At 46.1% G+C, this 26,430-nt stretch overlaps 1 protein-coding gene across 2 annotated transcripts; it reads right to left on the bottom strand.

The window, feature by feature from the left end:
* Positions 1 to 2,891: 2,891 nt before the first annotated feature.
* Positions 2,892 to 10,053, bottom strand: ADCYAP1 (adenylate cyclase activating polypeptide 1). 2 transcript variants are annotated; one of them, XM_040083883.2, is made up of 5 exons: positions 9,925 to 10,053; positions 8,453 to 8,560; positions 6,448 to 6,582; positions 5,861 to 5,956; positions 2,892 to 4,789 (listed from the first exon to the last, which is right to left on the bottom strand). In XM_040083883.2, exons 2-5 carry the CDS (start codon positions 8,551 to 8,553, stop codon positions 4,603 to 4,605), a joined length of 519 nt encoding a protein of 172 aa, XP_039939817.1. In that variant the 5' UTR covers positions 8,554 to 8,560; positions 9,925 to 10,053; the 3' UTR covers positions 2,892 to 4,602. The 2 variants fall into 2 exon arrangements, with proteins under 2 accessions (XP_039939817.1, XP_039939807.1); XM_040083873.2 differs by lacking the exon at positions 9,925 to 10,053 and adding an exon at positions 8,929 to 9,677.
* Between the last annotated feature and the right edge of the window lie 16,377 nt (positions 10,054 to 26,430).

Below are 26,430 nucleotides of genomic sequence, written 5' to 3'. Positions count from 1 at the left end.
AAAGTAAGCTGCAAAGGCATGAAATAGCGAGCCCCCAAAAGATCAGATTTCCTCCTGTTTTCCTCTTTTCCCTAATTCTAGGTGAAAACATGTGCAGACAATAGACAAACTTTGTGTTTTGAAGAAGACTGAAAGGTTCTGAAGGCATGTGGAGGGGAGGTCAGCACCCTCAAAAGCAAATCTTGTGAAAGGCAGACACAGGCTGCATCTGAGTTTACAACAGGTATAGAAATTGGCTTTTCTGGTTTTGATGATCTATGTAGCTCTGTGACAGACATAGTGTAGCACTACACTTCCAAGGGATGGAATATACAGCAGCCTCCTTTACTACCTAACCGCATTTTAGCACTTTGAATGTCAGGAGGTTTTTACAATGTGAGGCTCCAAAACCGTGTCTTGCCTAGTCATTCTTGTTTCCTCAGCCAGTTTTATCCACTTCTGCTCCTAGCTGTAAAGCAGCATACAGAACTCCAGTAACCCCCCACAAAACTCATTCTGTAAGACTCGGTATTGCACATTTTCCAAGAGTATCATTTAAGACGGCACTTTAATTCACTGGGAACTGAGCTGAGCTTTTCCACAAAATTGTATTTGATTTGGTAAAGAGGAATCCCCATAGAGTGAGGCTAGGACTATATGTGATTTACAGCAGAATTTCCATCTTTTGCACATCTTCAGCACATACCAGGACTTGATGAGAACCTTACTTTTCAAGTGGACCAATCCTAAGTTTCATCCTCTAGCTTTGAGTATGAAGGAGGTATTCAGCTTGGTTGTCTTAATCACATTTTCAGTTTTGATGGGCAGGAAATGTAATGTAGTTATATGTGTGAGTCCTGAATAAACTTAAGAGCAGGTGTTTGCTGCATTCTGGTTTTGGGAAACAGTGGCTGGATTTTGTTATGCTGTAAGTCTGGGAAACCGCTCACATCTTCCCCTCCCCTCAACAGGTATGTTTTGGGGGGCATGGTGGGTTGGCATTCTTCTCTGACCCAGTCTGCATTTAATCAACACTCTTATCTAACTTTGAGGTAACTCCTAACGTGTAGCACTGACATCATCAGCTAAGTTCTCTCAGTGTTTTCCAGTTTGTCAGCAAAATACTGTTGTTGAAATTAGTTTATGAGTTGAATTCGTGGCAGAGAGGATATGACCAGCCTGTCTCAAATCCTGGACTTGGAGTTTTGAAAAATAAATTGCTAGGAAACTGTAATTTAAATTCTTGTGCTCTGTTTTTTTAATTGTACTATCTTGGAAAGAAACAGAGTTTAGTTTAAACTAAATTGCTGCTACTTTTCAACATACTTGAGTGAAGTCCCTGAGCTACAATTAAAATAATTAACATAAGCAGCTTTTGCTAAGCTAAAGTGAAGATTTAAGTTCTGACCTCCACTTTGTGCCGACAAACTATCCTGTGCTTTTCCACAGTAGCCACGTACTGCCCTGAAAACTCAAGGAACTCTTTGTCGTGTTGCAGTGTAATTTTTTTTAGGACAGCTAGTACATCTTTAATCCGAAGAAAGATGCTGCCGTTGCCCAAGCCGGGTGACACTTGGAAGCACATTATCTCATCCAGAATGTTCATTAAAAGCGGATTAGGAAAAGATCTCATCAAACATACCAATTCCGCTGGAAATAAATGGCTTCTAAGCACAGGAATTGTTAGAGAAATGGACCATAGGCGCCGACTACTTTGGTTTGCATATTTTAGCGAGCGTTTTGAGCTGATGTGTGTGGGACTAGGCTCTTTACCCGGGCAGTTCTGTTTAGTTTACTCGAACAGAGTAGAGGTGATAAAATGTGGAAACTTAATGAAAAGATATCCCAGGCATGAAACAGAATAATTCTGCTTAATAATGACCTAATTTTAAAAAACCAAATTAAATGAAATGCAGCTTTTGCTGTTAGGTTTTAGATTTCTCTCCCCCAAACACTAGACGAAATTGCATTGTTTACAAAAATTTATTAATACAAACTTTACACACTTTATATAACAGTTATCAAAGTCCTAGTTATAGATATCATGTGTGTAATAATACTTCGTTTAAGTTCTTTTTTATATTCATTTGCACACAAAATAAGTTCTCCAAGACTAACATCTACCTACTATGACTGTATCTCAAATCTGCTCAAATTTTGGTAAGGCTGTTGGCGTTTCTGGAAAAAAAAAATTAAAAAAAAAATTTAAAAAAAAGAAAGGAAGAAAAGAAAAGAAGTCGTACAAAGGATAATAACCTAGGTGATCACTTCATAATGCTTGCGACTAGCCACTGAACTCTAACTGATAAGGTCATAAACAAAACGTCAAGAGAGCCCTATGTCATTATACCACAGCCGACACAAACACAGCGCACTCTGCCCATGGCCAAAGAACAGAAGGACGACTAAAACGCAAGCCGATGTGTTGCAGCATCGTAGGGCCACTAAATAGCCATCCGTGAACTCGTGGCGATTTACAAGGTGAAGAGAAGGCACGAAAGCTGCACACTGCGCCCTGCGGGCCGGCAGCGCGGGCGGGGCGGCCGGAGCCGCCGGGGCAGGGCAGGGCAGGGCAGGGCAGCGCGGGCGGGCGGTGCCGGCAGCGCGGGCATCCCGCACCGGCAGCGCCGGCAGCGCCTGCTCGCCCCGACGGGCTCTGCCAGCCCGCTCCGCTCCTCCCGGCCGGGGAAGGAGGGTTTTACCCGCGAGGGTTTGTTGGGGGGGTTGGGGGGTCGCTTTCCGACGTCTTGAATGCGGGGCTCGTTTTGTGTCTTTGGAAAGATTCCTGTAAGGTTTGTGTGGTGAGCAGGAAGGAAGCGGGTACCTACGTGTCCTCCTTCGCTCCCGGCCCGGGCGGGGGACGGGACCGGCCCCCGGGCAGACGGTAAGATAGGAGTCCGTACATAGAGAGATGAGGTGAAAATGGTTTATCTCGTTAGAAACCGGACCACAGGTGAACACTACACATTCTTTTATGACAAAAGTTTGTTTTATGAAATAAATTTTACTAAGCAATAAGCCAGAATGTAGAAAAATACATTTTACCTCCAAACTCAATAAACAAGGAACAAAAACTTTCGTAGTAGTGCATAATTCTTTAGTGGTAGCTACAACAGGGGTTCCTAAACTTGTACAATAAGAGCTTGCATAAAACAGAACAAAGGAGTGAGAGAGCGTTCACAATCTTTTTTTTTTTTTTTTTTTTCTTTTTCTTTTTTCCCAAAAAATAACATAACCCAAAAAGGTGTCTCAGGTGGGTTAAACAGAACTCGGAAAAGTTCGAAGAGAGGATGAGAGGCGGGAGGTCCTACAAGAAAAAGCAATCAAAGAAAAGAGCAACTCCGACCGAAAAATGCAAAGGCGAGAACCCTGCTCATTATTACACATGATGAGAAGCATGGACAGCACTGGAGAGTAACACATTGTACTTTGCATCCAGGTCCAGTACCGAGCTGCCCGGGGCAGTTGGGTAGCGGATCGGAGGTGGGATCGCCTCGTCTTACCTCGACCCTGAGGCACCGGCTCCGGTTCCGGCTCGGGCCCCGGGGCGCGCCGGGGGCCGCCCCCGCTCACATCTCCGCTTTTTCCAAACAGGTCCTGTTCTATGCTTTGGCTTTGTTCTGCAACTCTGCCCAGACAGCCAGAAGAGCAGTGCACGGGGCTTAGTACTTACTACCCTTGCTGCTGGTTCGGGATTTGGGGGGCTGGGGTTTTGAGTTTGGCTATTTTTGGTTTTATTAAAAAAAAAATGTTATTATTTTAAATTTTTTTAACTATATCTCCCTCCAATAGTCAACAGAGATGCACAATTTGGATCGAGCTGTTGTTTTCACAAGATAATTATCCTCTAAACTCATTGTTTGAGGATACGCTAATAGAGATACAACTGTAATCAAAGAAAGCAGGAGAGAAAAAAAAAAAAAAAAGTAATCGAAATCTAGAGGAAAGGGGACGCTGCCCCTTCAGAGAGGCTAGTGGCAAAGGAGCCTGCCTTGAGACTCACCAGGGGAAGAATTTGATTCACCAATTCTCCCAAATCAATTTCCTCATAATCCCCCTGGGAGCAGGTCATCCTTCTCTATGTACAGTAGCAAATGGTGAAAATTAATGTCTTCGACCCTGTCGCGGATAAAAATACTATCCTTTTAATTTCTGTTACAAAAATAGGAGTAATATTCAAAACAATGATTGTCTCTTTTTTTTCTATTTATTTTATATAAAAACATAAACAGCTCAGGCGAATTCTTGTTCTTGTGCAGGCTTTTCATGAAGAATTGTTCTTTACTATTCTTAGTAGTATTTATATATATATTTATATATTATATATAACTTAATGATTGGTCCACAAAGTAGATCTGTGCGTTTCTCTAGTGCTTTTTGTACAAAAGAAAAACAATATTATTATCAAAATATTCATTTAATGGCTTTACTTCATACATAAATACATGTTTAGATAACACAGGAGCGGTGATTGTTCAGTCAGTTTGGAAATGACTTTTTTTTTGTTTAGATTTTGTTGTTGTTGTTGGGTTTAATCTCTCTCTCTCTCTCTCTTTCTCTCTCTCTCTCTCTCTCTCTCTCTTAGGACTTTGTATACACAGGAGTGGCTGGTTACTCACATCGCTACAAATACGCTACTCGGCGTCCTTTGTTTTTAACTCTTTGTTTATACCTTTTCCCCAGGACGGCTGCTAAGTATTTCTTGACAGCCATTTGTTTCCGGTAGCGGCTGTAGCTGTCCGTGAAGATGCCGTCTATGTGCCGCTTGGTCAGCGGTTCCGCATCGTCCCCCAGGCCGCCGCTGGCACCGCTGCAAGCACCGAGAAGCACAGCTGCATCAGGCGGGGCCGCTCCGCCCCCCTCCGCGCCCCTCCGCACCGCCCCCGCCCTGCGCAGCCCCGCGCCGGCCGCTGCCCCCGGCGCAACACGTTGCGCGGAAGATGCGCGCCGAGACAAAGGCCGCGCCGAAACCCGGTCCCGACGCTGTGCGAGCGAGCGGCGGCGGCGGGAGAGACAATATCTCCCCGCCATGAATTATTCATTGCGGCTGCGAAAGCTGCTCTCCATGGGGCTTCATTAACGTGTTCCCTTCTGCCGAAGGGCAGCGGGTGGCACCGGGCTCGCCCCGGCCCCGCCGGCGGCGGAGAGCCCCGGGGAGCCCCGCCCGGCGGCTGGGGGAGCGCGGGGCTGCAACCGAGCCTCCACCGCTGCAGCTGAGCCCTGGATCATCGCTCTCCATAAGCTGCTCCCCCCGGCAAACCCCAGTAAGGGCCGCCCAACTTGCTAATTTTCAATCGGTTGATTATAAAAATTTATAAGGACATAGAGGTAGATAGCTATAGCTGTAGCTATAGCTATATAGATAGATATAGAGATTATAGAGCTAGAGCTAGAGCTAGAGATAGAGATAGAGATAGAGATAGTTGATATATAGATACAGATGATATAGATATAGATATAAATATAGATATATAGATATAGATAGATATAGATATAGATATAGATATAGATATAGATATAGATATAGATATAGATATAGATATAGATATAGATATAGATATAGATATAGATATAGATATAGATATAGATATAGATATAGATATAGATATAGATATAGATATATCTTTCTTTATGCCCGAGATTAGTAACCCAAACAAACCTCCGCGAACACCCGCTCTGACAAACAGGCTCACGCTGCGCCGGGAGCGGCCAGGGGCGGACGATGCTTGGGGAGCCGGACTCCACCAGACTCATCACTGGGCGAAACACATTCCCGACCTCGGCCGGGACAGCTGTGTTCCCCCCAGCCGCGGCCCTTCCAGGGTCTCTGCTCCTGCACCACCAACGCCCACCGCGGAAAAGAACAAGCAGAGAGCCTTACCCGACCCGCTTGGCCATCAGGGAGTGCAGATATTTCCTGGCAGATAACTGGCCCAGGAGTTTCCTATAGGCTTTGTTGAAGATCCCATCGGCGTGCCTGTGCAGAAGGAAGAGCCCGCGGGTGAGCGGCGAGGCCCGCGAGCCGGCTGCGGCGGGTGCAGGAGCCCGGGCGGTAGCCGTGACCATCCCTCTCCGCCGGCGAGCGGAGGGCGGCATCTCCCCGCGTCCCCCGGGACACCTCGTCCCCACCCAGATCCCTCCCCGCCGCGCTCTCTCGGTTCCGCGCCGGCCGGGCATTTCTGCTCCGTTTGCGGGAGCATCGCTGGCCCTCCTCGGCGCGGGCGGCTCCCCCGCTCCCTCCCCCGCGCTGCTGGAGGTAAGGAGGCTTTTCCATTTCTTCTGAGCTTTACACTGGGCACCGGAACCTGGGCAATACTGTCGTTTGTTTGGGTTCGGGATTTTTATTTTGATGTTGTTGCTGTTTGCTTGTTAGGCGTCATTACTATTTTTTCCCCCAATCGGTTCTGCCAGACCCGTTTTACTCCCTACTCCAAATTCACGCCTGACACCCCCGCGAATTGCGGTCACCTCTTTTCCGGTGGGTAGTACAAGGTGTACATCTCGCCGATCATGGAGGACGGATTCGCTATACCGAGGGGCTCGTGGTCGTAGGCGAAGTCCTGCAGTGTGTTCCCGTCCTCGTCGTAGATGTTATCCTCCAGCCTGGCAACGAGAGCAGCGAGAAGGAGTCAGCCGGGCTCCGCGGGGCGCTCCGCTCCATTCCCCGCCGTTGGCTTCCGGCTGCCTCGTTGGCCACCCCCCGGCAGAGCCGACCCGGGAGCCCCGGGAGCCCCGTCCGACTGCCCCATCCCCTCCCTGCACCCGCCCGCTCCCCATCCCCGCCCTCTCCTCTGCGGGGCAGGACCGCGGAGGAGGGAACACACCCGCCGTCAGACGCGCTCCAAGAAACCCCCCAAACATGCTCCCCCCCGCCTCCCCCCGCCCTCCGCGGCCCACGCCCCGGCCGAGAAACATCCCCTCTCTGCCACAGCCGCGGCTGGTGCTTCCCAAGCGGAGCGCACGCCCCGGCGCGCAGGCCGCCGCGCACACACGCGTTTGTGTGCCGGGGGCTGGGCTGGAGCCGAGCAGCCTCGGGGCGGTGAACGGCAGCCCCGCCGCCGGAGCCGGGGACCGCGCCCCGCTCCTCCCCGCCCGGACGGGGGGGCTTCGCCTGCTGTTTTTCGTTGAACGGTGCCTCTGCCCTTTGAGATCTCGCCAGTTTTGTGTGTATCCCAGCCCCCCCGGCCCCCGCTCTCTGCCTCCCTCTCTGCAGTACGATGTAGGTCATTGCACGTTACATGCAGCTATTTTTGTCTGTGAGCTTTAGCGGAGGTATTAATAATAGATGCCGCTAAAGTGTTTCACTCCTGCTAATTCAGGCATTTGAAGGAAGAAAGCCGGCTTGCTGCCGGCTAATGGCCCCTCAGCCCGCTTGCCCCCTAGCCGCACTGCCCAGGAAGATGAGGGGGGCTGCCCCGACCCAGCTCCGACGGGCTCCCGGTTACGGCAAGGACGCCTCGGAGCCTCAAAAAGGACATCCACATCGGACAACCTCGCGCTCCCGGCATCACCCCTCCACCGCACGGCAGTGACTCCCGCAAGGCACCCCGGAACACAGCCAAGCGCCGGTGGAGCGGGACGACAGCACCGAGCCCAAAACTCCCCCCAAATCAAGCAGCACCGGTCTCCCGAGCAGGCGACAAGCAGGGTGAGAACAGGCTGCCGTCGGCCGTCCCGGACCAGGTGCCTGAGCCCCCAGCCGCAGACCAGCGTAGGAAACTCCCTTGTGCTGGTGCCTCTGGGTGTCCTCCACTCCTGCCCCAAACATAGAGGGATTCAAACGCCCACGGCTCCCAGCTGTAAAGGGACAGCACAGGCATCAGCCTGCGCTGGAGCCCAGCAAGACAACTCCGAACACAGAAAACCAATCAGCCCTGTGCCAGCCCCTTTCCCTCTTGAGAAGGGCTGTCATACACAGACAGGGGAAGAGACTGAATCCCCACCAGCTCCAATGCCGCTACCCGAACCATGACAGCTCCCACACGCTCGCAGACAACGGCGCGCCCGTCCCCGCGCCCCGCTCCCCCCGAGCCGGACAGGCGATGTTCGGCGTTCACCCTGGGCGAGCTGCGGGCAACCGGGGGCTGCTAAGGGCCCCGCAGGACAAGGGGCAGACGGGAGAGGAGTTTTGGGCCCCGTCGACATGCAGCCGGCACCTCGGCCCGCTCCCGCCGACACGCAAAAGAGCAGGTTCCCCACTCCCGGGGACTCCACCGGGGACAAGAGGCCGTGGGTTACAGTACCGCGGTCCCGAGGAGCGGACCTGGGGGATGCCAGCGTTGCAGCCAGAGGGGGTCCTATGTTGCGGTGGAGGGGGTGGGCACGCAGCCCAGGTGGAGGGGATTTCCTTCGGTGACAACTCCACATCCCCTCTCATTTTCCCCCCCGGTGAGATTCCGCTGCCCTTAGCTAAGCTGGGGCCGGGGGCGCTGAAGTGGTCCCGACGGAGCTCCCGGACAGGTGACGGACCTACCTGAGCGCCGGGTACTGAAGTCCGGCCGCAGGTGAGCAGTAGACGCTGCAGTGCATTATTATGCCATAGACCAGGAGTGCTAAGATCGCTTTGCTACACATTGCCACTCTGTGCGGGAGGGAAAGCAAACTGCTGTCAAAAAAAAAAAAAAAAAAAAAAAAAAAAAAAAAAAAACCAAAAAAAACCACCACCAACCAAACAACAACAACAAAAATTCACGAACAAAAACCCAAAGAAACCACCCCACGGCTCACCAACCCCCTGGCCTCGCCTGCCGGAAAATAATGAGGCAGCGCAGCCCCGGGGGACAAGCGCTCTGGGCAGTCGAATGCCCGCGCTGAGCGGCACGGAGAGGAGCAGAGCGGTGCCTGGCGCAGAGAGCTGCGGCCGCCGCCCGCCCCGTCGGTGCCCGTCCGCCTGCCCGCCCGCCCCGGGACGGCTGCGGGAAGGCCCGGCGAGCCACCTCGTGTCCTTACCATTAAACTCTAGACACCCGGCACTGAGAGCGTTTGGCTGCGAAACTAAAAAGGCAGGTCTTGCGGGGGGGGAAAAAAAAATAAAGACCCAAAATGGAGAGGGGGAGAAATCGAGCTCTCTCCCAAGTTGAGTCCAAAAGGAGTTAAAACCCTCGTGACATCGCCTCTCCGATGGGCGAAGGACCGGCGGGATGCAGAAGATGCAGAAGCGGCAGTAGTTAGTTGTTCGCTGGCTTTAGGGCAATCCACTCCAAAAAGAAAAAGAGAGACCGGAGGGGGGGGAAAAAAAAAAAAATAGATAAAGGGAAAAAGTTTGCAGGTAGCAGCACAGATCTGGAGTGGAGTCTACAAGGGAATGGAGAAAGAGGGATGGAGTGAGATGTCGCCGGAGAACCGAGCGCTGGGGAAGAGGGAAGAGAGCGAGCGAGTCCGGGAGGGAGCGGAGGCGGGAGCCGCGGGCTGGCTGCGTGCGATGTTGTCTTCCCCAGATCGCTCCCCTCACTGAGCGCCTTCAGCCTTTTCTTCTTCTGCTCGGTGGCTCCAAACTTGACCAGCCTTCCTCAGCCTTCCGTCTGATACGCAATTAGCAAGAAAATCTTTGCAAACACCCCGCTTCAGCAAGAGCCCTTTTCGTAAACATTTGCCTGCTTGTTACCTTAGAGGACGGGCAATATTGTTTGTTGCCCCCGTAGTGGTGTCCGGATTTTTATTCATGAATCAAATGCCTTTTTTTTTTTCTCTCAGTCACGTAATAATCGGGTATCAGAAAAGACGTCACCACCCCAATTCCTCAAGGAACACAGTTCTGTGTCGTCCTCAAAGATGAGCTTATCAGGAGTCATAAAGCTTCTCATAAACACCAACTCACACTTCCCCCCCCACCCCCCCTCCAAAAAAAGAAAAAAATAGAAAAAGAAAACCTAACAATCAAACAGACACACAGAAAAAACCCCACCGCACAAACCTAAAAGAATGTTCGCCACAGTAAAGTTTTACCTGACGTGGGAAGGGAAGCGGAGGAGAGCAGTTAGGGTGGGGTGGGGGTCCCCGGGCTCGTTGGGCTCCCCCACGGCGTTGCTCCGGGTCTTTCCGCGGGGCCAGCTCACCCCACACGCAGCCCGGGGCCGCCGCTGGGCGCAGGCCCCCGCGGAGCCGCCCGGCTCTGAGCGCGCAGGCGGAGCAGCCCCGGCGCGGAACCCCCCACTTCCGCGGAGATTTAAGAAAACAAGTGCCTACTATATTTTTTTTTTCCCCAGGCCCCCCCTTTTATTGTTTCTTTTCTCTTTTCTCTTTTTTCTTTGTCTTTTTTCTTTGTCTTTTTTTTTTTTTTTTTTTTTTTTTTTTTTTTTAAGGATTGTTAATATTGTTCCCATTACACAAGGCTCCCCCCCGGGGAAACCAGCAGTGCCGTGACCGCTCTGCGTGTATTGAAGCCCCGAGGCGTAGGGGACAAGCCCCACGGCCGCGCCGCAAGGACGGTCCCACGCCCGGCCGGCAACGCCCGGGGAGGAGAGGGGCGGCTTTTCCCCCCACTCCCCTGGCCCGACCCTCTCGTCTCTCCGCCTTGTGCAAAGACAGATGTGTGGCTCGCAGCGCTTGGCAGAGAGGGAGGGAGAAGCATCATTTCCATGAGGAGGGAAAAAAAAAAAAAAAAAAAAAAAAGTTGATTTGCTGGAGGGACGGGAAGGAAATCCCTTCTCTGGGGACTTCCCCGCCGCCGGAATAATTTTCCCCCGAAGTGATGCGCCAGGCGCGGGCCACCGGCGGGCTCCCAGCCGCTGCAATTGCTGCTCGTCTCCACACTCCCCTCCCTCCGCGGCCGAAAATGTGCCCTTCATTTCCGAGAATTACCCAAAGAAATCCAGGCTGTAGGAGCCATTACTAGACATTTTAATTATTGGGATCATAAGCAGAGCGTTCAGGAAGCAGCAATAATATAGTTCTCCTGTTTCCTATTTGAATGGGTTTGGTGTAACATGCTTGGATGAGTTATTTGAGCCCAAATCGATTTCTCAAAAACAACAACAACAAAAAACACACCGTACAATTACATTCCTATTACGGTCATTTAAGGTTTCAATATTTTCCGGAGATAAAGGAAATTTGACTTGAATGAATGATTCCCGTAGAAATGGCCAACGGCGCGATCACGGGCGGGGACGCAGGACTAGGGACGGAGCGGGACTCGATCCCCGCTGTCATTCTGTGCCGGGCGCTTCGAGCCGGGAAGGACCGCCGACAGGAGAGGGAGCGGGGCAGGGCTGGGCGCCGGGTGGGGCTGCCGAGGAAGCGGCACCTCGCCGCTCCCGCTGGGGAAAGAGTCACCCCGCCGCTCCCGCTGGGGAAAGGGTCACCCCACGGCTCCTGCTGCGAAAAGGATCACCCCACAGCTCCTGCTGGGAAAAGGGTCACCCCACGGCTCCCGCTGGGAAAAGGATCACCTCACGGCTCCTGCTGGAGCAGGGTCACCCCGCGGCTCCCGTGGGGAAAAGGGTCACCCCGCGGCCCCCGTGGGGAAAAAGGGTCATCCCATGTCTCCCGTGGGGAAAAGGGTCACCCCACGGCCCCCGCCCGGCCCGCAGCGCTGGGGCTTCCCCGCCCCTCCCCGCGCCCCGCGGGCGCGCACGGTCCGTGAGCGGAGGGCGCCACCGCGCGGGCAGCCGCGCACCTGCGGCCGCCGCCGTCGGGCGGGCCGGGGCCGGCCCGTGCCCCGGCTGGGCCGGGCTGCGGAGAAACCCCCGCGGCCCCGCCGGGCTCCCGGGCCCGGCTCTGAGAGAGGACGGCGGGAAAGGGCTGCCCGCTGCCCCTCTTCACCGGGCCTTCGGGGCCGGTGGGGCTTGTGGCGGGGTTTTTTTGGTTTCTTTTGTCGTGGCTCGGAGGTAGCGGGTGCGAACGTGGGCTTTTCTAGAAACCCGTGTGGCAAGGATTGTGTGAATCACGTCAGTATGAAGGCTGGAACGCACACTCCGCCTAAAGAACGGGAAAAAAACATTCCTTCTCTCCAAAGAGACGAGACGCACACAGGTAATACATTTTAGCTGTGGCTGTGATACAAACAGCTGTGGCTGTTTTCACTGTAGAAAAACTACTTTCAGCTCCTTTTGATAGATGCAGCCGCACTTTGTCTCCTCCATCCCCGCTCCCCTAGATCCTTACAAAAAGTATGAGAATGTCTGAAATAACAGGCATCAGCAGCACAGAGATAGAGATGCCCACAAAACAAACCTGAAGCTACAGACCCCACGCAGAGACCCTGTGCCATGCTGGCGGTGCTCTGCATGCAGCAGCAATGTCAGGGTGGTTTGCAAAAAAATGCGTCTTCTAAGCTCTCATTTATGGTGAGTAACTCACGCACAGGTCATGCCAATAAAAGTTTCATAGCATCTCACTCTACGTCACGGGGCTGTGTGTGCAAAGTGAATATGATTATGACATGACTGCTGTTTAGGCTGAGGAAGTAAAGGTTTTAATCTGGTCTCTGTGTAAAAGTACATTTCTCAATAATTGTCATTTCAAGGCTGAGAGGGATTTAAGGTATATAATACTTGCCTCTAGGGTAAATTCCTAAAGCAGCATCTGAAGAAAAGCAGAGGGGTTTTTTTATTGACAGAATTTCTTACATCTTCCCCCTACCAGCTTAAACTAAACTTTTTAATTTATCTGACTATTCTATTTTAAATATCTATTTTATTAACTAGAGCATTATAATTCTATAGAAGTTTCTAGGGGAGCTTGCATCCTGTGAGCCTTTTCAAGCATGACTGCAGCTCACCGCAACTGACTGCTGGAAATCTTGCTGGTACAGTTCTAGTTCAAATGAACATATTTCATCATGTACCATGATGGGCATCTTTTTGACTCCCCAGAAAACCCTTTTTATATTCACATACATATCATAAAATATACTATAAGTAATTTATCAAACTGTTAGGAAACGCTATTGGTCCATAAAGCCAGATATCTCATACACACTGGCTGGATGTCCAGCCACGATATTATGTCCCAATATAGCTGCATATTTTAAAAATAACCTGGGAGAATTGATGCACCTGGAACACATCATTTTAGCATGAAAGGACACATGTATTTCTGCCAATATAGAAAAGGATGAATTCTTCTTTCTCAAAAGCAAGCAATCCTGCAAAACCAGCTGTCTCTCTCTCTCTCTCTCTCTCTCACACACACACACACACACACACACACATTATGGGTTTATCATCTATCTTATCAGCCATCTCTTCCAGGCGTCCTTTCTTACTAGGGTGGCTTGGGGAATTGCTAACCAGTATCCCAATGAATATTTGTCTGCATCAGTTTCACAAACAAAACACCAGCCTTCACCTTTTCTTGGCTTTCCTGATTCCTCCTCCTCCCCAGGGGCCAGCTCCTGGGAAGGATGAACTTGTCAGAGGGGAGATTAACCCATCATGAAATCATTCAGCTGCAGCTGTGGTCATCTGGAAAAGGCTAATTAGGGATAGCCTGGCAGTGGAACAGAAGGTATTGTAGCTCAAGCACTATTTGGTGGACATTTCAGCACTTCCAGCTGAGATGTGGAACCTGCAACAGAGGTGGGAAAGCCCCACTTTCCTCCTGTAGAGGCTAGATGTCAATCCACTCAGGGACAGAAACAGCTGAAGTATTTCATTCACAGAGTTGCTTTCCTTTCATTAAAGCATTCTCTCTCATGTTTTCTTTAGGTAAAAGCAGAAAAATACTTGGGCACACCATAGAAAGAACAAACATCTGTGTGCTTTCTCACGTCCAAAGTGACAAAGCTGCAATCCAGATAAGCCTGTTCACCCAGGGATGTTCTGGGCAGAATGTACATAAAAAACTCCATAGCACGACAGCCAGGGACAGTATTGGGACTACAAATCTCTCAAGAGATGATAGGGGCAAGCCTCACCTGGTGGCCAGGACCCTTGCCAGCCTCTTTTCATGAGACCACCAAGCATTAGCAAAGTCTCTGTGAGAATCCTCCAGATAACTCCTTGCTACCTTTTATAACCTTACTTTGAAGCAAGCAGTCAAAAAGAAAAAGGGCTGTTATTTTTGGTTTTTCTTTCCTTCTCTGAGGTGAGGAGGCAGAACAGCACTTTCCAGGGCAGCAGCGTAGGAGCACCAGCAGTCCAGTCACTCTGCTCTTGCCGCTGCTTAGAACTCACAGTGAGAGACAAGGCCAGTGGGTTGCCTGTGTCTTGCATGATTGCCCACACAGAAGCTCAGTGTTCAATCTTACCCCGTGGGTGTCCTCCTCTCCCTATTCAGTAAATGAAGGCAGATGACTATGACAATACAGAGGCAAAGGAAGAGTCATTCCCATCCAAACACAAAGGCAGAAAAATCACTTTCTAAATAAATTAATGACCAAACAGTGGACTTGCTTTCACAAGGAGGTACCACCATGCTATGCCTGTGACAGGAAATTTCCTTGGATGATCAACAGATTTGTTTATAACCTCTCATCTTTCACCCAAATAAACTTCTATGTTGCAAGAGAAGAAAAGAATTGTCTTTGGTGCTTTCTGACAGTGGTTCTTTGATCAATCATATATACGTGAAAACTAGAAAAAAATAGATTATGAAAGGCAAAATCAGCAACAAATAAAGGACTTCTTTTAAGACTTAATATTCCAAAGGCCTATGCTGCGCCAAAGCCAGTAACCTATAAAATGCCACTAAAGACCTCACTAGTCCTCAGGGCAGAATAAAAGGCTTTAGCACTGGCTGCAGATCTATCCCCACTCTCATTTCCATTTGGTCCAGTGTTCGGGGGGAGGGTAAACCCTCAAGCAGATTGAATATAGAAAGTTTCACAAGTACTGCCAAGATACAATAATTTACACTGGACAAATAACAGCCATAATATTTTTGTTCCAGGTTCCTTTAGATGCAGCTGTAGCCCAAGGTGAATGACAAGTTCTGGTTTTGTACCTAAATGTGACAGAATTTTGGGTACACCTTTAGAAATGATGGGACTGTCATGTGCCTGTGTCCAGAAACAAAAATCCATCTGTAGTTCTGAGGTATTGCTAATGGCATAGCTAAAGTTATTCATAGTTTACATTTACCAGAAATAGTTGGAACAAATTAATAATGAATTAGAACATTTCTTGTCATCGCAGGGAGCGAGAGGGAATAAATAGAACCATCCATATTTTCTTATTACAAAACAGTGTGCAGCCTATTACCAAACACTAATTTAGTGTTGCTTGTGCTGGAAAACTGTTGAAGGGTCTCTGGCTCCTGACAGTGCAGCTTAATTCAGTCTGACGGGAGCAAGGCTGCACAGAAGCAGTCCAGGGCGGGCAGGTGAGGACCATCCCAACAGGGGTGAATCCCAGCCTGCCAGAGCCAGGCGCCGCTCAATAATTCCAATTAACCACGCTAAAGATGACAGAGACGGGTCACGCAGAGCCCAGTAAATATCAATCAGAACCACGTATTTTGATGAGAGAATAACAAAGTCTTTCTCATTAAGGAAAAAAGACATTTAGTTGGATGTAGAAGCCTGTCTTTGCTGGCTTGTGCACCCTGCAGTGCAGCCTCTGCCTTGAGGAGCTGCAGGCCAGGCTGGCCACAGCCAAAATTGCCCAGAGCACGGGAGCCCTTCACATGGCTTAGCTCTCTGTTTTGTGCATAGAGAGCAACATGGAGAGCTCCCACATCCCTTAGCAGCACAGGAGGGCCTGTACTCCACCAGATGCATAGCTCCAGAGATGTGGGGTGGGGTGTGGGGTGAGGCTGGGAAGCTTGGTTTTCTGGCCTCTGTGCCACGAGTTGGCTGGACAGCACCTGCTGGGGCCAGCAGCCAGACATAGGGGCCAGGAAACAGCACATAATCTTTGTCTGCTGTCATAACTTAAATAAAGTACTTGAGTCTACTTAGCCTAGAGGAAAATGTGTGGTTCTTAGTTTTTATATTTAAAGATAGTGCAAAGAATTTCTTGCGTGTGGCCTTATGGTACGATCCATCTCTATGTTCTAATAAAATGCATTTCTGTAACAGCCGAGGCAATTAATCACTTAAACAGAATTGGATTACAATCTCCATTACTAGAAAATCTTTAAAGTCAGTCTTGCTATCTTTCTAAAAGATCTCAAGCTATCGAGCCATTCTTTGCCCTGCTTTATGCAAAGGTCAGACTGGATGTTCGTAATGGCCTCTTCTAATGTCAAAAATTGGTCTCTGACCCTTGTAATGTCACCCACTGATTTCAGACAGAACTGCACTGAATTTATTGACCCTTCTCATTAGGAACGAAGATTGTCTGCAGAGACTCCTGTATGATTTCATAACTCCAGGTACATGTCTATTGAGCTCATTATGTAAATGCTGATGTCCTTAGTCAGTTTTGAATTTCATAGGAGTTTGCAGAGCACAGCACAAACCAGAAATTGCTAGGACATTGCAAGACTCAACTCTCTCTTTTGATCCCCAAATCTGCTTTCAGTCTCCAGAGGTAACTCCATATGTCGATAGCAACAACATAATGATAAACTCTGATACTCTGTAGGTACATTTTAAATCCTGAAACTTAAATATGGTATTTTTCTCTGTAGTGAAAATCCATTTCCTCTGGATTTCTTGCTTCCAAGTGCAAGTAAATTATTGACTTCTATATGTGTCTTCAGAAGAAAAAACAACAACAACAACAACAACTATTTGCATATAATTTGGAATAATTCTTTGACATATTTTACTCTACAGCAAACACAATTTTTCTCTAAATCTCAGCAACACTTGAGATTGTTCTAAAATGTATGTTGGTTTAAACTGTCTGTAAAGAATGTTTTACCATTGCATAAATAACTTCAGTCACTTTTTCTGATGAAATATCTGAGTGTCACATGAATTTGCTCTGAAACCAAATAAACAACAAGTTTGAGCAAATGCAGAAATGACATCTTAACATTTCATGATAACACTTAAAGGTGTTTTGGCTTTTGGGTTTGGTTCTGGTTTGATTTTTTTAGTAAACACTCCACAAGGAGATACTTGTATATGTTTTACATACCTTTCTGGGATAAAAAAAAAAAAATTATCACATTCAAAAGAAAGCCATTGTCAAGGACATCATTTATTCAAACATCTCCTCTATGGAAAGTGAATAACTCTGGTTTTAATACAGCTCCTGACCCTTATCTCCTCAGATCAGTTCTACCAGTTCTGTTCTGAGACAAGGATTGCTCCTGATGTACTATTCATTTCCACATAGTCTGTCTTTCTTTCTTCCCATTCCTAATGCAGAATATTTTTATATAATCACCACAGAGGTACAACGAGGCAAACCTTGTTTACTACAAGACAAATACTGGAATAGGAGAAAAAGTTGTGTTTATGAAAGGGGAAAATATTTGTTCAGTATTAGGAACATTATGCTAAACCCCCCCCCGTCACAGATTTTTAAAACAGTATCTTTTATTTCAAATGAAAGATGAGCTCTGTGTGGTCTGGGTCTATGCCCATACTTAGTGTGCGTTCTTCTTAAGTATAAAATATGCTACAATTATGCAATAAGTTTCATCTGAATGTGTTACCACTGATCTCACAATATTCTTGTAAGAATTATAAATCATAATTTTTATGTCATAAACATGTTACATCTATTTTATCCAGTAATGTATGAAATACAGCAAACTCAGTGAGTTTCTTGGGAGCACATAGCTAAAAAAACATGAATGGTTCTAAAACAAATACCTGACCCCACTGATGTCAAAGGCAAAGATCCTGATTTCTTTAGTGGGGTCAGATGGTCGCTTTCGGTAATTTGACTCCAAATTTTTTGCCAGTGTTGGAGGTTTACCACTCAGGAATAATATTTCTCATGCCTCCAAAACCTCAGTGTCACAGATTCAAGGGAGATTAGTATTTAGCCCCAATGAAGAGTGATTTTAGTTGAAGAAATTCCTGTCCCAGCCCACAAACTTGTAGTCACTAGGTGATGGTCTCCACTAGTGCATGTAGAAATCAGCAACACTTAGATGGCAAAGAAAATATCTCTAAGAAAAAGAAAATGTACAGTCAATGACATGAAACACCAGTGAATTCATGTATTTGTTGCTAGTTTGAAGATGATTAATAACCTTGAACTAAAGTAAAAATAATTAAAACAACATTACTCATCCTCTGAGAACAAGGTAATCAAAGGAGACTTTGCAACTGAGTAAAAGCTGTCCTTCAAAAGAAATCTTTCCCCATCTTCCAGTGTTGATTAGTGAATAATACTGCTAGTTATTACAAGATTCAATAGAGTTGGTGTTCTTCCTTGATTTTCGTGGGGGAAGAAGAGGCAGTAAGGAGAGCTGAATCACAAGTTTTCCTCATATTTTTTCTTAATGAAAATGGTGCACAGAGCTGTTCGGGAAAACAGCAACAGGTAAAGTCAACAGAGTCACTGAAGTGCATTAGAAAGATGGCAAAAGCATTGACTCACAGATAAAAGGTATAAACTTGGTATGAGGATGTGAGGAAAAGTATAATGTCCAATGGTTCCTCTTGTTTTCAACATCTGCATTTGGTTTAAGTAAACCTAGAGTAAATGCTTTTTTCGGCTTGCTCCTAACCATTTGTGTAGATTCCACAGGATGGGAGACAAACCACCCCAGAATGCATGATCCATGGTTATAAAATTCAGGGGTGTTAACTAGGAAAAGCATTGAAAACATTACATCCTGGAAGTATTTGGTTTCCTGCAACAAAGGGGAAGCTGCACTTGAAGAAGACATTTTCTCTGCTCCCGTTACATCATATAAAACTGAAAGGCCACAGAGATATTAAAATCCAATTGTTTTTTTTTACCTAGTAAGAAATGGAGAAAAGGTGAGGGCATGGTGGGGTTCTCCATTCAAATGGTTTTTTGGAAGAAGCAAGGTGGATTGGAGTCAGGTACAGCTTTTTAATTCTCCAGAAGTCTGTGAGCAGAGCACTTACAGTTGTTTTAGCTCACAGTTGCTGCCTTACTTTTGCTGAGCACTGCACACTTGCAATTCCCAGTGAACTATTACATATCCTTACATGGTCTGGAGTCCTATTTATAAAAGCAGCAAGTTTTAAATATATGAATGCAACAAATAGGAGCTCTGAAAGTTTGCCTTCCTTGGGACTGGGCTGTTAATGGCCCCTGCATAATACTGGCTGTAGGAACTGTTTCACAGTGTCTTAAACTTTTAGATTGTCTTCCAGGTAAAAGCTTAAGGCAGGGTAAAAGGAAAATTTGTAAGGATGACACCTTCATACTATTTTCCCAACAGGACCAGTAGAAGCTGTACCTCCGACAGAAACTTCTTAAACATTTTTTGCACAAAGCATCAAAGTAAATAATAAGGAAAACCCTGTTTGTGAATGAAGCACTATTGCAGAGAAATCAGTGAACTTTACACAGACATATTGCAAAGAAAATCTGAAAACCTTTTAATATCTCAGTGCCAGATTCTCTCTCTATCACATCCTCATCACTCAGTTTTGCTTTGGCAAAAGCTACAGCAGTATGAGATACATCCATCTATCCTGTCCTGTCCTGTCCTGTCCTGTCCACCTCTAGAAAGCCATAAGCATCACAGACGCATCATATACAACAAAGATATCACAAATATAGCCATGAGAGGTTCATCTGTAAGAGAAAACTCGGGTTTATTCCCACCATAGCATGGCCAAAGTGCCAGTGCAGAAGATTGTGGCAGACTCCTGTGTAGGTGATTTTCTCGTTTTGCTGTCTGTTAGATCGGTTACAGATTGGGCAGAGAGCAGCAGGACTAGAAGAGTCGAACTGGGAATATCTGCTCTTTGTTTGATCTCTCACAGCCCTGTTGCATAAGGCCTCTTGTACACTTGTCCCCGCAGACGCTTGGGGGTCTGGCCATCTCAGCCAAGGGCTTGACATTTTGCACGTTAGAGAGGCATCTTCCGATGCCACATAAAACGAAAAGTGACGGCTGTCCTGAGGGCACCCGAGAGACAAGAGGAAGGGAGGATTTGCGCAGGAGTAGGCGTACGCACGGGCTGGTTTTCACGCAGCCAGACTGAGAAGCAGCGGCCTCCAGGACTCCGGCCCACAAGCGCCCTCAGGGGCCGCCTGTCCCGCGGGCAGCTCGGCGGGCAGCGGGAGCCGGGCGCCGCCGGGCGGCCGCGCTTGTGAGGGGGCAGCGCAAACCCCTCGTGCCGCCGTGCGGCTGCCGGATCGCAGCTGGCACAGGGGACTGCCGCCCCTCCCGCTCCGAGCCCCGCTCCCGCAACAAAAGCACTTTCTTCTCCTGCGAGCCGCGAGGACGTCAATCTCTCGCTTGCGGGCGGGCGTGGGCCCTCTCGGCGAGTGTCTCCTACAAGCGCATTAAGGGGGCCTGAGTCATCCTGAGGGGCGCTGGGGAGCGGCAAACAGTCTCCGAGGCGAGCAGGGGCAGGCGGAGTGCCGATCCCACCGGCCGTGCCGGCGAGCCCGATGGAAAATCGCCTCCCGGCTCGGGTACACGATGTTCTAAGTGCGCTCTGCGACTGGCCATGGTGAGAAAAACGTTTTCTTGTTCTCTCCCAGTGCATTACGAAAACCCACTAAAAGGTGCTTTTCGCACCACAAAACCTTTTAAAAGGATTCTGTCAACACAAAAGCAACATTGACAGCAGTTGCCTTTAAAAGTACTTGAGTCCCAAAACTCTGAAATGTGCCTCTTAATTTTTTTTTCTTTTTTTTTTTTTTTTTTTTTGTTTTTCCAGACTTGGTCTGCTACAGCGCTTCAGAGAAATGTTTTCTGTAATTGCATTACAGTAAGAAAATGCACTGTGATATTAATGCACATAACTCTTATTAAAACAATTTGTAAATGTATTCTCCGCAAAATGGATGTTAAAACACATGGATCTTTGCCTCAGTAATAAAATAAAATTGTTGTAGGGAAAGTTCATCAGACCTATTTAGAGGACTACACGACCCATCTGCATGTCGTGCACGTGGCCCAGGTCATGTCACCATGTGGTCACGGTCTTCTGCTGTAATTTTTTTACTCTTCCTCCTTCATGTGCATCACCATCCTGGCATTCCTTCATTCATCTGTATCACCATCCTGGCGCTGGATGATAGGATGCACAAATCTGGTTTTGCTAACAGAGATTTTCCTCTGCTTCTGATGATATTAAGAAACAAATTCCACACAGAAAGCAACATGCCCAACTCATATACTTCGAGTACACTGCTGCCACTGCTGTCTCTGGGAAAACATATGGATGGACCACCACTTTCACCCTTTCCTTTCTCAACAATTAGAGAAGCAATTTTGGATCAGATAGGATGGGTACTGCAACTTCTTCTTTGGCTTTCATTCTGATCACCTCATTACTGTAAAACTTCTGTAAATGCTTCCTTTAGATCAATTTCAGCACAGAGATTTGCAAGTGAGATCAGTCAATTAGTTTATAAATTATGAGTCTTCCATATTTTTGGAAACAAATACAGCTCTGGCCATTGCAGCATGCAGTTAAGGAAGAAAAAAACTAGAAAATCTTGGTGTTGGTACTATTGAGAAGTAATCATGTGCTGCAGTCACTTTTTGTGCTGAGAGAAACAAGTATTACAGTAAGGAAGCATTCACTGTTTTGGAATAGTACCAAGCAGCATCTTATTTTTATTTTAAGGGGTTTTTATTTGTTCATTCAATAGGAAGCATCAAAGATGATAACAGCTGAAAAATAATCACTCTGCACCAAAATATCCTGCTTCCAGAAATAAGCATGCAAGTGATAAAACCACTGGTCATCTGTTTTTGCAAAACTTTTTGAGTTTCTAAGAGGATGGCAATCCACATCTTGCATCAATACTTCGGCCAGCAGAGATTAGCCAACCTCACTGGACAGCTAGTAAAAATGAAATTTCAGCTATTCAGAACTAATTCATCCCCTGAAGACTGTGGAGCTCAGGTTGACTGCCAACCCTGACATCTGCCAGAAGAGTTACATTGCAGTGCTATGCAGTAACAGATCCTAAAAGAGCTTCAATATTTTGTCCTTATACAGGAACTCAGAGGCAGTCACTGGAGAATATCCTTCGGTAAGGATAATTTATGGTTATAAAAAATGCAAAATGCATAATACAAAATTCAACTGTGGTGATTTCTTGGTTTCGTTTTTGTTGGTTGTTTTGTTGTTGTTGTTGTTGGTTTTTTGTTGTTGTTGTTATTGTGGGGGTTTTGTTAGTTTTTTAGTGGGGGGGTTTTGTGGGGTTTTTTGTTTTTGGTTTTTTTTTTTTTAGGATTAAAACAACATGTCCAAAGAATAAACAAAAATGACCTCATGTCAATACTGAAGACCTATACAAAGACTGCCATGTACTAAACTTTGAAGACTACAAAAACATTCTGCATCTGAGGATTGTTAATTCTGGATCCTGCAGAAATGTTTAAAAGATGGAGGTGACTAATCTGGCTTCTTTAATGACTAGAAAAAGAAAGAAATTGGAAAATAACTACCTCCCAGGCCTCAGTTCATGCAGTGACCTGGAAAAGAAACCCCATTGGCACCAGCAATCAAGCTTTCCCTCTATTATCTTCCCAGGGGGTTGATTACACTGTCCTAAATATTGGGTGAGTGCCTGAGGTCCAGAATTCTTCACACTGAAGTTATTCCTCAAGAATCCAAACCCAATTAGAAAAGCAGAAACATAGAGTGGTAGTCAGTATACAGTATGGCATTACAGTAACAACAGCTCAGAATTGCCAGTCAGGAGGGGTAGCAAAACAAGGATATAACATGCCAGCTGCTGACTTTATGATTTTAAAGTCACCTTTCACAACAGGAGCAAAAACACAGTTCACAAAACTGGAAAGCATGGCAGTAATCACATCTTTTTCCAAAACTGACAATTCTTGTAGTAAAATGAAAAACAAAAAAATCATAGAATTATAGACTCATTGAAGTCAGAAAAGACCTCTAAGATCATTGAATCTAGATCTGAATCCAGCACCATCAATTCCACCACGAAACCACATCCCCAAGTGCAACATTCACACCCCTTTTGAACACTTCAAGGATGGTGGTTCCACCACTTGCCTGGGCAGCCTTTTACAGTTTGTGTTTCCAAAAGACAATTAGACAATTGTCTTTTCAGTGAAGAATTTTTTCCTAATATCTGTTCTAAACCTCCCTTGGAACAACTTGAGGCCATTTCCTCCCACCCTGGCGCTTCGCAGGACCTGGCATTTCACCTTGTTGAATCTCATACAATTGGCTTCAGGTACCATTCTCCAGAACCCATTCTCTTCTAATCTACTTCTAAGAAAAAGTTCTAGTTTTATCTGGCACACATGGCACACATCTGACACAATTAAAGGATGCTTGAAAAGTAAGCTTCTGAAGCCAGCAAAAGCCTATAAGCATTCTAAGTAAGTGATGGGTTTGTTTCACTCACATTCCTAACTTACATTAAACCAAATAAAGAACAGAAAATGTTTTTGCAATATTACCTTATTACACTGACAGAGAGCACCTCAATGTTCCCCTCACATTTTTGTTCCTACTATGGTCAAATCACAATATGCAGGTTAGTACAGGCAGTGCGCTATGTCAGACACTGTATGCACTTGCTGGAAATGGTTCTTATCCAGAGGCTTCACAATCTATAAAGAGAGGACAGGCATGAATAAGAAACTGTAAGCACAAGAGGGACTGCTTCCCTGTGATTATACAGGAAAAGTGGTCTCAATAGTCAAGTGAGAAATAAACTCCACATCTGCTGTTCTCTTTCAGCACATTATTTAGAAGTACACAACTAGTTTTTTTCTCTTCCTTTTTTTCATGGTTTGGGCATTAATAAGCCTTGGTCTCACTGGCAAATTCCAGCTAAAAATCACAGGATATGTGTCCTGTTAAATGCAAGTCTTTGGCCAAATTTGTGCCTGCTACCTAATCCTCAATATTACTGTGCTGATAACTTCTTCTCTTGTGGTGTTCACACTTGAAAGAGAGGTCAAATTATATGGGCAATTTTTTTGTCTTCAATGTGATAAGCAAGCATGCCTGCTGCTTGGACTCCTGCAGGGAATTCACATCCAGCACTATAATTTCCAATTCCTTAACCCAAGTACTGTTGATGTTTCATTTCATAGCAGACAGAAGAGCATAAAGTGGGTTTTTTTGCTCTCAGAGGCTATAAGGAGGAAGAAAATTTAAGAAACGTAAGGAAGAAAACAGTAGAATTCACATGAGAGTTGCACACACCCTTATTGCATCACCCATACACTGCAGGGGAGGTCAGCTGGTATTAAAGATGATATACTCTTATTTGTTTTATGTGCTTTATATGCTAATTGCACATACTTGTTTATTATAAGGTCTGGAAAAAATACCCTTCTGTAACAAATTAATCTCAATCACATAACTTTAGTTGGAAATTGTTCTCAAGAAACTTTGCTCAAAGTGCTTTGAAGATGGAGCTTACACATTTTATTGGATTGATGTTATTATAGGGATAAACCTGAAGTGGACATTTCTTCTGTTGAACTGGAATCTGAATTGAGCAGGTTTTTAGAAGCAGAGGTTTTACTTCACTTCTACTGAAATCTTCAGCCCTGAGGTGATGAAATCACCCTGAATGCCACATGGAGAGAATGCCACTCAGTAAGCAGTGATCTAGTTGAAAAGATCAAGAAAGTAATTTGTGGCCCTTTACATCTTTAATGCAGCCCAGAGTTTAGTCATTTTGGACAGAGATAGATTAGATGCGTCTGGGTGAGTAACCTGAGGGCAATTCATTAATTAGGGAGAACATGCAGCGCATAAGGGCAAAATTAGGAAGGAAACACATTTGCAGATACATGAATGGCAGCATGAAAAAATCCTTCTCAGTTTTCTTGTTTAAACTGTCATAAAAGCTTGATTTTATTCTGCAAATTCATCATTTCTTTTTGGAGATTCTACAGGTGCCTGGGTAAGTACAGGCAGATGAAGTCCATGCAGCCGAAATCCTGTTTCAAATTGCTTTGATCCAGCTCCTCATGCTTCATTTCAGATCTGCAGTGTCTGGTGTTTTGGGCAAGTCAAATACTGTCTTTAACTGACATGTGAAACTACATTTGGGAGCTGAGTGGCTGAATGGTGATAAGCAAAATAAAAGATCAGACCCAGCAGCAAAAGGGAGAACATGACATTAAATGAAACAAGTTTTATGAAACTGTAAATGTCTGGTGCAGTCTTTCAAATTGCAAATTTCTGATGAATAAGAATGCATACCAAAACCTTTCCTAACCAATGATGCCAGAATAATGAACATCTTTATACTTGTTAGCATTTCCCTATTCTCCTGGGAAAATTGTTATTTAGAGACTACAGATTAAGGTAGTTTGAAATCAGACGTCCTTAAACATGAAGGAAGAGGAGGAAGAATTGACAGTGCAGTACTTTCTCATTTAAAAGAACATTTTCCTCTATACATTGTTCTTAGAAGATCAGACACATCACTTTCATTTGCATTAATTTCATTACTGACAGAAGATACTGAGGGAGGAGAAAAACAGCTAAGCAAGCAGAATTGCAAAATTCTCTTAACACAAGAAATGAGCATTCAACATTTTCCTCTACACACTCTATAAGTGAAGAGGTCCCAGTTCTCACATTTAGACCACTTGAAATCTGCTTTGATGTTCTAAAGTAATAAAAATAAAATATTTTAATGTGCTGAATTTTCTATTCATATTTTATTACTTGAAATTTTAGCCAAAGTGTATGAATTTAAAAGAGTAAAGTCCTCAGACATCAAGTGCAACAATTTAAGTAGGCAAAGAAAGGAATATAGCTTGGTGCTATTGGACTACTATTTCCTAAAGTGATCATAAGTACCTCTAGTTGAGATACTTCTTCAATGCTTCACCAGCTCAATTCAATTCCCATTCCTCCCCAGCCAAAAATGGTTGCAATGAAGGTGGATGATGAAATTTAGAAATTCAGCAAATAGTGGGATTGGTGAAAAAAGGAGTCACAGCTGAAGGCTGGGTGTTTTGAAGGTCAGGCTCAGATGTGTTGACAGGGTAGGAGTTGATGCAATAGACTCATCTGCCCTGTCTGGCGAAAGGTTAGTGCTATTAACTCCTGTATCAGAAATCAGTCAGATGTAATATAGGCTTAGACTGTCAGAGCTTTAGGTGATTTCCATCCATAGCAACAGATTTTTTTTAATGGAACCAGGACTTATTTTGACTATGTTTAATAACATTGCATGTCAAATTTCTTTCAGGACTGTACATCATATTTTAGGAGCCTGATGTCAAAGAAAAGGTGCACGTGAATAGCCTCTCAGAAATACCCATCCCTCACTTGGGCATCAGAAGAGGTTCCAGATGTTCACACCCTTAGAAGTGGGTTCTGAGTTTATTTGACTATCTGGACTAAAAGTACTGCAAAGGTGAGTGTTTAAGGGCTTGACAATCATTATCGCTTTGCAGGTGGGTGCTGAGTCTCTTTGATAATCTGTCTCTTAGTAAGTTGTTGAAAATGAATACGTTCAAAACAGTACATCAGGA

The sequence above is a fragment of the Hirundo rustica genome, chromosome 1, assembly GCF_015227805.2.
Source record: "Hirundo rustica isolate bHirRus1 chromosome 1, bHirRus1.pri.v3, whole genome shotgun sequence".
NCBI classification, from domain to species: Eukaryota; Metazoa; Chordata; class Aves; order Passeriformes; family Hirundinidae; genus Hirundo; species Hirundo rustica.
The sequence above is the reverse complement of the archived record's forward strand: the minus strand, read 5'-3'. Positions and strand labels throughout refer to the sequence as shown.